At 34.7% G+C, this 16109-nt stretch overlaps 1 protein-coding gene across 3 annotated transcripts in view; it reads left to right on the forward strand.

Annotated features, from left to right (window-relative positions):
• LOC124414078 (hemicentin-1-like) overlaps positions 1-16109 on the forward strand; it is a 169466-nt gene that overhangs the window by 103096 nt on the left and 50261 nt on the right. For all 3 annotated transcript variants that reach the window (XM_046894981.1, XM_046894978.1, XM_046894979.1), the window contains exon 6: positions 13773-13924. In XM_046894981.1, the coding sequence (XP_046750937.1) occupies positions 13773-13924 (152 nt within the window). The remainder of the gene's footprint in view (positions 1-13772; positions 13925-16109) is intronic.

Consider the following 16109-nt stretch of genomic DNA (forward strand, 5'->3'; position numbering starts at 1 on the left):
TTTGATGCAACAATAAAGAAATTGTACAAAAACTACGAAATCGTAATAGTAAATTCGCAGTTTTTGTGCCATTTCTTTATTTCTGCATCAAATGAAAATTTATTACAGTCTTTTTGTTCAGAATTGTATATAAAATGGGGCTGCTTAGCTCTTTTTTGCCTTTAAAATACATGGACTTTGATATCTGGAGATACGTATGACAATGATAAAATCGACCAGAGAAATTTGAAAAAATCGATTTTTTTTTCTTCATATTTTTAAAGCTTAAATCCTTAAGAATAAGCCCCCGAGAGAATTTTTGGAAATTCCAATTATTTTCGGAGTGACAGTTATTTTTGTGACGCGCCGAAACTATTTTTTTCGATATAGTTGCTAGGATATCTCAAGTTCTGATGGACCGATTTACTTGAAATCTGGCGAAAATGTTCTTTGTATATTCATCTATGGTTCGAAACACGAATTCAAAAAAAAAAAAAAAAAAAAAAAAAAAAAATCGCTACTATTTTTAAAAAATTCGAAAAAATCAAAAAAAAAAAAAAAAAAAACTGGGTCAAAGAAAAATTCTTTCTTTTCTCTTACCGTACTCCGGACTATTGAGATTCTTCTTTACGATTGAGGAATATCTTTGGATTTTTTGTTTCGAAGAACTACAATAAGAGTCGAAAACATGTCGACCAGGACCCGCGCGCGCTTTTTTTTTTTTTTTTTTTTTTTTTTTTTTTTTCTCATGTTTTTCGTAGCCCCCACTTTACCATCCTGCAAATTTTCATATTTTTGTTACTGTAAAATAAAAGGGGGAAAAAAAAAAAGTTGTTCATTTCTTTTTTATCTCACTTGAGAAAAATGGTGAAAATTTAGAAAAGCCTCGAAAGGTTTTCACGAGCCTACGGAATTACCGTATAATTATCGAGATCGGAAACTAGACAGGCATTAAAATCGAAGCATGGGGATTACGGTGGTTGGGGGACCCGGGACGGAATCAAGAGACCATCAAGCTGAACGACGGGTCTCAACGCGTGACGTCAGACGAGGAGCCTTCGCAAGCCTCAAAGGATCAGGGGTAATCTTACGCACTAAATCTCACTCACGAGGATCGTGTAGCGGCGGCGCGGTGGCGTCACGCGTCGCGCGTCGCGCGTAGTTTCACCGAAATCCCGATACCAGTAAATACTCGCTGACGTATACACGCTCGTCTATCCATACGAACTCACTGTGCACTTGCGGGGAATCAAGAATCAACTGGAGGGGAGGGGAGGGGATAGGATGGGATATGAGGGTGAGAGCCAGAAGTCTCGTTAATTACTCGTACTTAGACGAGCCCAATCCTTAGAGAGGCTGCCTGCCAGGATGACACGCCCCCGCACATCCATCCTCAGATTCCTCAGCATCATGGGATGCTTTTCTTTTCAATCAGTCCGGTCTGCTGATCCAGGATCACCCGATGTAACGTGTCATTTCGGCGCTCCTTAAGGGGTTATTCTGGTATAGAAGCCTAAATTTTAATTAGCCTGGTTTCAAACTAGGATACAAAAAAAAAAAAAAAAAAGTTTTTATTCCATCCATTTTCTTTATATGATTTTTATTGATGTTTGAAGAATATAAGAAAAAAAATTGAATAATCGTCGAATTACAGGCCGGTGAAGTGGGGGCTACAAAAAAATAAATAAATAAATAAAAACATTCGTCTCGAAATTGTATAGTACCCTAATATACATAGGTATCTACCTACCTACCTTACCTACCGTGCAGCTTCCGTTAAGAAGCGTCAACTGAGTGCCACCTTCGGAGAGACTTCTTAATGCAGACAAAGTATAGTATAAATGGTTAGTAGGTAGGGGTGTACGCTTAACGGTAATACAAACAAAGAAATTTTACCAAAATGAAACTGTTTTCTCCCCCAAACAAACGGAAGCTACCTCCGATAACTCAGATTCAACTTCACGCTGCTTGAATCTTAGCATCCATATACCTTTTGTCAAGACAAGTGAAACTGTGCGGCTTATAGGTATGTATATACATGTAGGGGTAGGTGGAGCACGACGACCCCCCCCCCCCCCGCGCCCTTCAAAAATTAGGATAAAAAAAAAACGATTTTTTGTGGCAAAATTTTTTTTTCCCACACCATTTTCATTGTATCAAATTTATAATATTCATTCACTAAGGCTATTTCTCAGGACCAATTTATCATACCTTGGGGAAAATGGAGAAAAAGGAGATAAAAGAAAAAAAATCGTTATCAAAATTTGTTGTTTTTGCTGCTGTTCTGTCACTTAAATTTTTTTTTCTATAGAGTTTTGGTTGAAATTTGTTGAAAGAAAAATAAAAATAAAAAAAATTTCATGGTAAATGGCCACAAAAAGTAATAACAACCCTCCATCCCTCCCCTATAAGCGATCAAAACCATATCATTTGAGAATGTTTCATTCGATATAAACGACGCTAAGCTCCGTGGATAAAGAGCTTTGTTCTCTACGTATATGTATACAACTACCACTCAAAGAGTCAAAGTACGAGTAACGAACCTCCTCGGATGCAAAAGATAGTCGTTGGAGGAACGATTCCGGGGTCGTTTAAATTCAAAGCACATCTATAATGAACCCTGACACAGTGCTAAGGAAAACAAACATCGCCTGCAGCGGCGGGTAATCTCCTTCGTTATATTTGCTCGGGTGGTCTAATTAGGGAGAAGTACAAGCTCGTTACTGATATCGAACCACGCGGCACGTTCGCTTCGATAAATTCAACCGACCGTGTAGGTATATACATATATATGTATATTAGGGCGGCGCAAAAAAAACGGCTATTTTTTTTTTTTTTTTTTTTTTTTTTTGAGTCTCGTGTGGCAAATTGTTAGTTTTTGATGTTTTAAAAGCCCACTCCAAAGGACAGCTCGAAAAAAAAATTTTAAGAGGTCGCTCCAAATATTTTAAAATGTCAAAAATCGTCAAAAAGTTAAATTAAAAAAATTATATTTTCAGTATTTTGTTCGATTTTTAACTCATGTCGTGGTGTATTGTTATCGATTCTTTCTTACTAAATTGAAGAAAAGAAATTTATAAAATTTTAATATTAATATTAAAAGGTCGCTCGAAAAGATCTAAAGAAATGCACCAAAAAATTGAAAAAAAATTATTAGCAACCCTTCAAAATTCAAATTTTGAACTGAAACTTTCGGAAACTTATTTTTTTTTCGTCTATAAAATTATACCGCAACGAGAAAAAAAATAAAAAATCGATTTTTGACGATTCCTGACGTTTTGAAAAATATGGAGTGACCTCTTAAAAATTTTTTTTTTTCAACTGTCCTTTGGAGTGGGCTCTTAAAACATCAAAAGCTAACATTTTGTCACACCAGACTCAAAAAAAAAAAAAATAGTCGGTTATTTTGCGCCACCCTAATGAATACATTATACATGTAAATACATTTCCTGCTCGGCTGATGGATTTTGAGAATTAATGCATGAGCAAATGTGGGAAAAACAGTCAATTTTTGGGGAAAACATTTTAAGCGTACGGACGGAAGGTTTCGATGCCCATCCACGCTCGTTGCTGGCGCTTAATGTTGACTCAATGTGTCCTGTACGAATGTCCTGGCTTCAGAATAATATTTTTTCTACTTGGATTGATCGATCGCTCTGTGAAATTTCTCGAAATCGTTATTCATTTGACCCCTTTGTTGGCAGAGAGAATTCTACAAAAAGTAACCGAAATGGCAGGAAAATTTTTTTATCCTAAAATTCAAAATTGCGGATCTAATTTTGTGAAGGAAAATGCAAAAAACGGATTGATTTCGATAAATCTTGGTACCTGTGGGTTATTTAAGTTGCTGATTACGAATCTGAACTCAAAATTTGAAAACTCGAAGTGGCGGATCTAATACGGTGATCGAAAGTGAAAAAAAAAACGGCTTCATTTTTATCTAAATCGAGCAAGGTTTTTAATTTTTGTCCGCCATATTAGCGCCACGATTTTAAATTTCCAAATTTTTATTTCAAATTCGAATTCGACGAGCCCAAAAACCCTTTAATAAGGTAGAAGTAAAGGTTGACGTACTACTGCGTCAATTTTTTTTTTTTTTTTTTTTTTAACAAAATGGAAACATTTATAGCAATTTCAGTCTTTGGGTTTTTATTATTGATAGTTTCGAGAATGTTTTAGAATTCTTTCATTGAAATTCATTAAAAAAAATGGTCGCATGGCGCATGTAAGTAGCGAAAGACTCCGAACTCGAGCGCTTTTTGCGGTGGCTCTGTACGACTTTTTTTTTTGTCTCTTAGTTAAAAACTCCTTTTTGGGTTCGATCTCGTAGCCCAAATATTGAAAAAAACAAAAACAAAACAATTTCCTCAAATATGTACGATTTTGAACGAAAAACTTCATTTTTCGACCAATAAGTTGTTAGAAAAATATGTATAAAAAAATCTAGAGATCGAAATTCAAAAATCTAGCCACGAGCTCGAATTGATAAACTTGTCTCAAAAATTGTGGCAAAAAAAAATGTAATTTTTTTATTAATTTTAATGAAAAAATTCAAGAATTTTCTTGAAACTATAAATAATAAAACCCTCTAACTCAAATTGATCCAAGTATTTTCATTTCCTTTACAAACAAAAAAAAAATAAAAAATTCATCAGGATATTCATCCTTAGGCTGATAATGGTAATGAATTAGAGGATGATCAGAGAATTTCTCGCCAGGATGAATTGAAATTCAGCTCGATTCAGATCGTCGGTATACCTACTCACCTCATTTATTTCTCCACAGTGTTTAACGTAGTCGAATCCCATTTCGCTTCTAAATTCGTGTCAGCTCGATGATAATTGATGAGCAAACTTTGTTACACTTTCGTACAATCACATTGAGAATATTGAATTAAAATGTATATATATATGAGTTAGACGGTTCAATTACAACATAAATTGAATCAATTATACACCCATAATAATTCCGTTTCTAAGTGATTCTCACTTTATTTTTGCTAATTTTTTATGCTCAACTTTGTTTAATTCTCTTCACTTTTTTTCCCCAACTTCAAAACGACCGAAATATCATCAATTTCATATCTTCTTTAAACATCCTCTATTTTTTGTAACGACTCGGCTAATCGCTGCAGCGAAATACAATTTCGAAATACCGTTCCAACGTGTGCAGATTTCCTGCTGAAAGTATTAAACACACATCGGTCGTATCAGTTCCGGATTTGTTTAAACAGCCCTATCCCTGTAACCGCTGAATTTAAATGAGCAAATCGAGTGGAAAACGTGATTCCCTGGACGCACGTTCCTCGGTCCCATTAAAATTCATACACAAATTTCGGTCCATTCGTTTCCTCCGATTCCACCGTTCCAGTTTCAAATGAATATCGAAACTAACGTGTCGTCCCTACGTGATTTGTTTTTATTTTTATTTTTTTTATTTTTTTTTTTTTATTACACACTCATCTGTTTCTTGAATTATGTTGCGTTCTGAAATTTTTTAACTCCAAATACCTAAATTCAACTGAACTCTTTTCTGATGGTATAAAAAACTTCTGGAATTATTATCCTTTTTTACTTGAAAAAGTGGTTCGAATTTCAAAAAGTGTGAATATCCGTTCAAACTTGATCAGGTCTCACGATTTGGCAGATTTAAGGCAGAAATTGAATACTTGAATAATAGCTATTTATGTGGCATACCCGTAAACTGCCTGTTTTTTTGGAAAGGATAAAGATTTCAGGACAATCTGAAGGCGAGCTGGAAGCGAACCGGAAGCGAGTACTGAAATTATCCGAGGCAAAAAACGGTTTACGGGCATGCCACATACAATATTTTTTACGGTATGGGCATTGAAAAGCAAAACGAAGAGTGAGGTTATGTCGCGATCTGTTTGACGAAGCTACTTTATAAGGCAGTTTGGGATGCGCACTTCGAACTGCGCATCAAAACTACGGAATAAAGACTTTATTCCCCAACTTTGTTCGCTGTCGTATAAAGCGTCACTTTACGGAACGAAAACTGCCACAAAAAGTGGACTTTTCAATGCCCATGCCGTAAAAAATAATATAATTGGTATGTCCAAGTGTATCAGTTTCGTTGAAATTATTATACGTCAGCGTGACAATCGATCAACTTTACTGATATCGAGCTTTCTCAGAGATTTTATGGATCCTCTTGCATAACGCAGTAACTAAGAGACATTTTTTTTTCCTCGTTATTTTGCTGATAAAAAAATTGCAAATCGTAAAATCGTTCCGAAAATATCTAAAAAATTTTCAATAATTTGGTATGACATCTGTATATTCTAATTTTTTGAACATTTTTTTACCAGAAAAATCTTGAAAACAGTTGAAAGGAAAAATCTGCCCACATCGGTTCTAAGTTTAAAAAATTTCGATGTCTGACATACGATTTTTGAATCATTGAGAAATTCATTGCAGTAAGAATTTACGTACTTTTGATAAAGTTGAGATTTTCAAGAATTCCTCACAACAATTTCATTTACAATTAGGTACGTAAATCGCACTTAAGTAAAGTACAACCAACGGATAAAGTTTAAAATGTCGGAAAAGTTTTCACACTTTCCAGAGTGTCTGACGGATTGGAGAACGAAGCATTTCGAGCGATAAGAGCAACTGTTAAAATGGTCTAACATTCGCGAACCCGGTTAAGTAACGACTGCAGGTGAATCTCGCGGTCTTTTATGGACGAGCCGTCAGGGCAGTAACGAAGTAACCAACGGCTTTAAAGCCGCAGGGTCCTCGTGGAACGTCGCGATTGGATGTTTCTTGCTGAGTAATGGACAACGGACAGCATTAGTTGGGGTTGTTTCCTTCGTCTGAATTCTTGGAACGTGGTTCTTGGCACAGTTTCGATACTGAGATCGTAGAAAATCTAAGTTCGAAATTCGGGGACTTGGAAAGTTCCGAAAACGTCAAATTCCAAGTTTTTTGCTCGCGAAACTTTGAAGGCCTTAGGCCACTCTAGAGGTCGGAAAAAATAAGCTTTTTGAGGATTTTTTTTTTCAGAAATACTACAAAATAAATCGAGACAACAGAAACGTGATTTTATTATTCATATCAGTGACTGCTTACAATAATTTTTTTCCAGCGATTTATTTCAAAATGGCGGCTTTGCAGCATTTTTGCGACGACGTCTCCTTTTTTTCGGGGTCCACGGCCGGACTAACAGCTCCTGTAATTTTTTTAATCATAATGAGCCAATGAATTTTTTTGATTATATATAATAACTGCTATAGAAGTACGTAAGATTTTTTTTTATATTGCGTAGTTCATTTGTTATTAACAATTATCTGACAACTTTTTGGGCAAGTTCTTCACTTTCCACTTTAGAAGTGCGCCATTTTGCCAAAAATCAATATAACGCAAAAATCCTACGTACTTCTATAGCAGTTATTATATATCATCAAAAAAATTCATTGGCTCATTATGATTAAAAAAATTACAGGAGCTGTTAGTCCGGCCGTGGGTCCCGAAAAAAAGGAGACGTCGTCGCAAAAACGCTGCACAGCCGCCATTTTGAAATAAATCGCTTCAAAAAAATTATTGTAAGCAGTCACTGATATGAATAATAAAATCACGTTTCTGTTATCTAGATTTATATTGTAGTATTTCTGAAAAAAAATCCCCAAAAAGCCTATTTTTTTCGGTCTCTAGAGTGGCCTAATGCCTGAATGAAGAATTCAAACTTTGACGAATCGTCAAAGTTTCGACGCTCAAAGTTCCGAAAATGAGAAAATTTGAAAGTCTGGAACATCGAAATTCCGAATGATCGAGGATTTTCAGTCCTGTGAATTTCTGGTTTGGTTAAATTTCACCGTTTTCATCTGATTTTGGTTTGGATTCCCGATGTTTTTACGTTTGGAATCCTGATCCTTCCCATTTTCGGTTTTTCGCATTTTTTACACACTCATTCATTGAGTAAAATACGCTGTGTGAGTACATTTCGATTTTCGGAATCTTACTCCGTCAAAAGTTTATTTTAAAAAATTTTGAGCCATCGACTTCCGGCCATTGGAAACTTTGTTATTTCTTTAAAGTTCGATTTCTCTACTTCAAGTTCCGTCACCAAACAATTCGGAATCAGGCGCTGCCGGAGCAGCGTTGCAACTAATTAATAACATTCTAATTACATTACTAAAGTAATTAATAATTATACAGAAAAATTGTAATTGCAGTGAAATCAATTAATAATTACAACAGAATATTTGTAATCATAATCGAAATAATTAGTAAAAACAAAAGAAAATTTTAATTATACTTGTAATAATTAATAATTACAAAGGAAAATTGTAATTCTACTCAAAAAAATAAATAATTACATAGTAATTACTTTGTAATTATTAACTGATTCGAGTACAATTAAAATTTTCTTATGCAATCATTAATTATTTTGAGTATAATTACAATTTTCACTATCAAATTATTAACTATTTTGAGTATAATAAAAATTTTCTTTTGCAATTAATCATTATTTTGAATGTAATTACCATTTCTCTTTTATAATGGTTAATCACTTTCAGGATAATCACAATTTTCTTCATGGAATCAGTAATTGAAAATGGATAATCAACCGTTTTTGCAACCCTTTTCCGGAGCTTTTCAAAATCAAAACTTCAACCCCTATATATTACTATTACCCTATTACTATACCATTACTATTACTATTCCTTTCGCTTACGGTCATTCCAAGTAACACACACTGCCCGACCCTCGAAATGAGAAACACAAACGAGTGTTGAACTTGAAATAAGGGAAACAAAGCACAGCTTCCGGGCTGTGCAAGAGGGACAATTGGACCGCAACCTCCGGGAAACTGTGCCACTTATTCCAAAGTGTTTGGGAAAACCCTTGTACAGTTTTAATTAAATAAACTTTCTTCCGTTTCTCTAACAGCGGACCACAACCCCCCACCACCCCTTCTCCCTTTTACCAGCGCCTAAATATCACCCTCTTCATCATTCCTCGGGGGTAGCTTTCGCTACTTTTATAAAGGGTTCGCGGATGTTGAGAGAAAACTGCAACTTTGCTCGCCCGGCAAGTGTATTACGTATAATAAAGAAATAATTTTTCAGGCTCAGGAATGTTATTTCAAAAACAAGCTGTCTTGTGTACGTGAATTAAAATCGCGTCAGGATTTTTGATTATTGAATAAATAATGATTATTGTTTGAAAAACCTGGAATTTTCAGTGGAATTACATTTTCCGAAAACAACTGGACACCCTGTTTATTGATTGTTAACAAAACGGAAAAAAAAAAAAAAAAAAAACTCAACACTGTGTCTATATTGAACCAACTTACTTCTATTTTTTATTCAAAATACGTATGACAAGAAACCTTTTAAATTGATAGCGTAGTTATAAATAAAAAGACGATAAATAGTCCGACACAAATTTCCAGGATAAGGAAATAATCCTGTAGATATTTTTTATCCTCAAGTTTCTTTCGCTGATGCAGATTAGACGTAAGCCGGATGCATGAATATATGTATGAAATAGTCACACCTGTGGCCCACAGATTCTGCTGATATTTCATGTCTGCTAGAACTTCGGTTTGGTATAAATCTTTTTTTAAAACACGACTCCGCCACGATACATCATCCACTCAGTTTCAACGCACAAAATATAATCGTACAATTTTCTTTTTTTTTTTTTTATCCAACCGATAAAATCTCTGCGATGATTGATTGTCGCCATATTTTTTTTTTAAATACAAACAAACCAATAAAATCAAAAATCAACTTTAATTCAAAGTACGCTCGTTAAAAAAATTCGCGCACGGTTTTATTGTACTGTGTAACGGTTCAAATCTCCCACAAATAAAAACAAAATAAGAACCCTAGAGCGGATTTGACTAGCGGTGTGTCACGTGATGGGTATCAACCAATGATGGGTGTCTTCTCAAAGACGAATATCGGCTCGTTAATCCAGGAAAGTCTCCGTTCCGGTCTCTCGTCACTCACCTCTCGTTGGAACAACATCTTTCAAGTGTTCGTCTGCCAGTTTCCACGTTCTTTTAATTTCATTATGACTATGAAAGTAATCTACCCGAATTTATCAGATAAATAACATTTATTCAACGAAGTTCAAGTAAAACTACGAATGAAGAAGAATTTTACATTTAAAATAATAAAATTTCATCAAGATTAAATTGGAAATCCATGATACAACGAGCGTGTAGCCATTAAGAACCTTCGACAGAACTGCGCTTCAAAATATAAAAGATAAGTAATCGACACGCTGGTGAAAATAGAAGAACATTTAAAAGACGATAAATTAATAGATAAATTTTGTGATTGGGAGCAAAGATAATCGAAAACTATATAGAAATTGATAATTTGAGAAACGAGAGATAATCTATAAAAATTCCCTTAGTTGGATAAAGACATTTTAACATTGACAATTTATACACGTGAAAACGATTTACACATATACAATTTTATATCTGCATACGTTTTATTATATACAATTTGTGTTGAATGAATGAATGAGCGAGTGGATGGATGAACGAGTTTATAACGTCACAAATTAAATTCACTAGATGATAGATCGTAAACTCAAATAAATGAAAAATTTATCATTTCTTAATTTCATAACATAATACTTGTATGTTATATATTTTTTTTCATTTCACCTTTGAATTTGATTTATAAATTCAAATAAATACTACAACCGATTGAAATATCGGTGTCTAGTTTTGACACCGACTGAAGTAGGTGAAAAAGAGAAAAAAAAGAAAAAAAAAATGAATAAATAACAAGTATTCATCTCTGAATGTTTTGCGGTTTGAATATAAATGAAAAAAAAATATATATATATATATTTTTTTCAACGCACCAAGTAGCGAATTCACGTAACGCAGGGCTTAATTGCTCGTGGTTCGTTAAAACTTTGGCTGGCAACACGAAGCATTTCTGCCGGTCGCTCACCGGAGGCATTGAAATCAAGGGGTTGGTGGTTGGTGCGTGGGGGGGGGGGGGGGGGGGGGGGTAAAAGGGGTGCATTCTATTGGCATTCACGCAAGTCCTGTTCCACTGTCGATTCGGACCGACGAACCGTCGCTAATCCAACACTGCTCTGCTGCGAATCGAAACATACCTACAACAGTGCAGTGCTGGCCGTGCTAGGACGAACCGAAACTCGACCTTTTGAACCTCGGCTAGATAATGAAACAATTACAGGACGCCTGACGCGGTCGTTTGTAATCAGTAATCATGCAACTATTGTACTTTAACAGGCAAACCGCTTCACCGCCGTCCGTCCGTCCGTCCGTCCGTCCGAATCGCTATGTCTATGCAGTTTACCTACGCAGGCTCTTTCGTTTCGCCCAGAGACGAGGAAATTGCGTTTCCGGTCACCGTCGGACGCTCGTACACGTAACGAAGGTACACGAAGTGCCAATCAGCGATTTTCGCCGTTTCACGATGTCTTGGAAGGCGTCGAAAACTGTTATTTTTTTCTTTATTTTTTAAGTGCCAACTCGCCCGTTCAAGGGGTGAGAAACACCCTTGAAGTTTTTTTCATTTCTCGACGACGACGATGAAAAATTTACTGATCAAAACTGATTAAACTGTTTACCATTGTGACGTGTGCAGTTTTTATTTTTATTTAAGTACCAATTCAGCCGTTCAAGGGGTTAGAAAGACCCCTAAAGTTTGCCCAAAAAGATGGTATCTTTCTTGTTTTTTTTTTTTTTTTTTTTTTTTTATCCCTTCATTTTTAGACGTCGATGAAAAATTTACTGATAAAATTGATTAAGTTGGCTGCTGTGATGTGTGCGGTGTTTTTTTTTTTTAAGCGCCAATTCAGCCATTCAAGGGGTGAGAAATACCCCTGAAGTTCACCCCAAAAATTGGTTTTTTTTTTTTTTTTTTTACTTTTTTTCGTTGTCGGTGGTTGCATCCCTGATTTTTTTTTTTCAATTCTTTTTTCAATTCGAACTGGATATTGAAAAATTTTGATGGTCACTAATCAGCCAGAAGAGAATTTTTTTTTTTTTTGTAGATTTCGGTGGAATTGCGCGGTTTTACCTGATTTCGGGAATATCTGAAAAAAATATTGTCCCATTTTGAAAAATTCGTATGAAAAACACTCGACGAAACACTTACTTAGACATGAAGATATTAAAATCGCGTCATTGGAATCGCAGGTTTAAATTTTTTTTTTTTTCACATTGCCAAACGTTCGATATTATATTAATAAAATTATTATCAATCGCACGAAATTTTTGTATAAATTTGAAAAAATATTATGATTCGATGAAAACGTATCAGCTGCTGATGAACAAGATAATGCATAAAAAAAAAGAAAAAAATCTTTATACTTATTTAACCAGGTTTCAAGTTCATTATGGAACAAAAAATTTTTAATTTCCAATTCGAATTTCGAATTACGAATTCAGATTCGTCATTGACTATTCGAAAGCCCCTGGATACCATATCACGTCAAAATATAACAACTTTTTTTTATTTTGAACCACCTTAATGGATCCATCGTCATAAATTTTGGAATTCTGACTTCGGAGACGTTATCGGTGACCCAAAAAACCTCCGTCTCTTAATTTTCATCAAAATCTGATTAATTTTAGATTTTTTCCACCATATTGGATTCGCCATTTTGGATTTCACAATCTGACTTCAGCAAAATCCGTTACAACTGCTAATCTTGGAAAATAACTTGATAATATTGCTAATTTTATAAAAATTAAACTTCGAGCTCGAATAACTTTTGAATCTGTAGACTGAGCAAAAAATTTTCGCAAACCTTTTTTATAGAGCGTTTAATTCTCTACAGACATATTCACTCGTCATTATTGTAGATGAATTCGTCACCAAGTTATAAAATTCAAAAGAACAAAATATATTTTTTACATGTTATTTTCGTAAAAAAATTTCATTTTCCCGGTGATTACAAAAACTACCTTCTTTCATCGAAAACGAAGAAACGGGAAGTTAAAAAATCCCCAAGCAAAAATACGAATAACGGTTCGTGTTGAGGGGTGGAATCGAGCGGCGATCAGAACGACGGGAGGCGAATGAAAAACGTCCACTGGAGTTGCGTGATTTGCTGAACAATTTTCGCAACGTCAAAAAAACACTCACAACTAGGTACCAGTAATTGCATGAGCTTGCTAAGACGGATTGCGAATTAGCGTGAGACGGTTTATGCTTTCGGTAGCAAAACGTTGGCTCGTTCGCCAAAGAAATCGCGTAAATCACTTTTCATTATGCTATCAAAACTCCGCTTTTTATCACCAATTTTTCATACCCCGTAACAGCCGCCGATTATTTTTGTAATATATGTGCATATATTAGGGTGGCGCAAAAAAACCGACTATTTTTTTTTTTTTTTTTTTTTTTTTTTTCTGAGTCTCTGGTACAACAAAATGCTGGTTTTTGCTGTTTTAAGAGACCACTCCAAAGGACAGTTCAAAAAAAATTTTTAATACGTCAGTCCACAATTTTTAAAACGTCAGAAATCGTCATATATATATACAACGTAGGTAGCGGAAAATCTTCTACCTCCGGAGAACAATAATATTGCAGCTACCGAGGGGTGGGTGAGGGGTGAGAGCAAGCGAAAGCGAAAGCGAAAGCGAATTCGCGAGAATCGCGAGAAAGGGAAGTTTCTTTAAAAAATCTGGCAACAAATGGAAACAAAAAAAATATATGTATACATGTGTGTGTGTGTGTGTGTGTGTGTGTGTGTGTGTGTAAGGAGTGAAAGGAGATTCGGTTCCCTGCATCGCTTAATCTTACGACTTGATTTGTTTTTCAGTGAAGCCACTGACGGTTGAGATCATGAACAAGAGAAAGACCGTGTCGGCAGGGACAAAATACGAGGTCGAGTGCAAAAGCACAGGATCCAGACCGCCGGCTAACTTGTCTTGGTGGAGGGGTGCCAAACCACTTCAAAAACCAGCTAAAGTTGTAAGTCACTTACAAAGGTTCTTCGTCAACCTTCAATATGTACCATATATAACGCTATGCGATATCGAAATTGGACTGATTTGTTCTTGTTTTTTTTTTTTTTTACGAAATTTCATTTCCAAATATTCAACGTTTTGATCGTTTTTGCAACGAAAATGGGTCAAGCGCGGACGTACGTTTGTATTTTTTTCTTTTTTTAACTTTTTGGACATATTTCCAATCGTATGATATATATATATATATATATATTTATATGTTGTATTTCTCAAAAATTCTTCGAATGGCGGGTGACCGATGGTTTTTCGATTGAAAAAGTGACAACATTTTGAAAGTACAAGAATAATCGTAAAATAGATACGTGCGTTCCGACAAAAATTCGTAAGCCTAGGATTTTCAATTTTTATCACTTATTTATTACAACTTTGAATTTTTTCTACATCTGATCTCTTTGCCTCTCTCAATCCTCTGATATTTCGTTTTGAATGAAAATTTCTTTGATAACGGTGCGGTGGTGAAAAAAAAGACGAGTCGGAACGAGAAAGAAAAAAAAAGAAAAAAAAAACGAAACAGAAAAAAAGTAAAAGAGAAAAAGAACCAGCGTAGTTCTTGCTGCAAGCTCCGTCGAAGAGAGCAACCCTCTTTTATATTTTCGCGTATCTCTTTTTCTCCATTGTTTTATCCTGTTTGGGGAAAATGGGGTTCCGATGTAAGCAGCGTAAAAAGATAATAGAAGACGCGGGGATGAACGGGAGGGGGGGTTTAAAAAATGCGGGAAAAAAACGTTGCTCGATATTTATGGAAAGGGGGAGGGAGATGGGGAGGGTGATGGGGGGGGGGGTGAGAGTGAGAGAGAGAGTTGTAGGCAGAGGGTTAGATTTGGAGGGCCCTCATTAAAATAAAATCAGTCGAGCAAACGACGGGATAACGCCTTTCCGGGGATTAAAGAGGATCGAGAAATCTTCATTTTCCTTTAAATCGAAAATTCGCTCGTGTACCTTATATATATATATATATAGGTATATATATATTAGGATGGCGCAAAAAAAACCGACTGTTTTTTTTTTTTGAGTTCCGTGTGACAAAATGTTAGTTTTTCATGTTTTAAGAGCCCACTCCAAAGGACAGCTCGAAAAAAAAATTTTAAGAGGTCGCTTCAAATTTTTTAAAATGTCAAAAATCGTCAAATAATTGAATTAAAAAAATTATATTTTCAGTATTTTGTTTGATTTTTAATTCATGTCGTGGTGTATTGTTATCGATTCTTTCTTACTAAATTAAAGAAAAAAAATGTATGAAATTTTAATACGAATATTAAAAGGTCGCTCGAAAAGATCTAAAGAAATGCACCAAAAAATTGAAAAAAAATTATGAGCGACCTTTCAAAATTCAAATTTTGAACTGAAACTTTCGGAAACTTATTTTTTTTTTTTTTTGTCTATAAAATTATACCGAAACGAGAAAAAAGTTGAGAAAAAAAAAGAAAAGAAGATTTTTGACTGTTTCTGACGTTTTAAAAAATGTTGAGCGACCTCTTAAAAAATTATTTTTGAACTGTCCTTTGGAGTGGGCTCTTAATAGATCAAAAACTAACATTTTGTCACACGAGACTCAAAAAAAAAAATGGTCGGAGAGAGAGAGAGAGAGAGAGAGAGAGAGAGAGAGTAAAAAACAAAAACACAAAATAACGAATATTGTATTTTTTCTTGTCGCAATATTATTCTCGACGGATTTATTACGTAACTTATAATTGGATTAGGCTTATATTATATATATATATGTATAATGATTATACGTACAACACCTCTAGGTATACGTAACATCGATGTTCATTAACGAAGGCGATATTGTCGTCAGAAGCTAATTATAAGAGAAGAAAAAAAAAAAAATGATAATTAAATTTTATCCCTTTCGTTGATATTATTTTTATTATAGGTACTTACTAATTAATCGATTTGTATTAATATATATATATATATATATATGTATATATATACCAGATGCTTTACACTTTCATCGTTGACGTTTGATTTTAAGTTTGTTTGTCGATGATCAATTTTCAGACGTAAATTAATCGTATATAGTCCAAGACTCCGATACTTGTTGAATTTTTTAATCATTCAAAATTTCAATTGTACAAATTGAACTTTTTAATTAGCTCCGAGTTTCTTTTACTTCTCATTCTTTC

Source organism: Diprion similis, chromosome 13 (assembly GCF_021155765.1).
Source record: "Diprion similis isolate iyDipSimi1 chromosome 13, iyDipSimi1.1, whole genome shotgun sequence".
Lineage (NCBI taxonomy): Eukaryota > Metazoa > Arthropoda > Insecta > Hymenoptera > Diprionidae > Diprion > Diprion similis.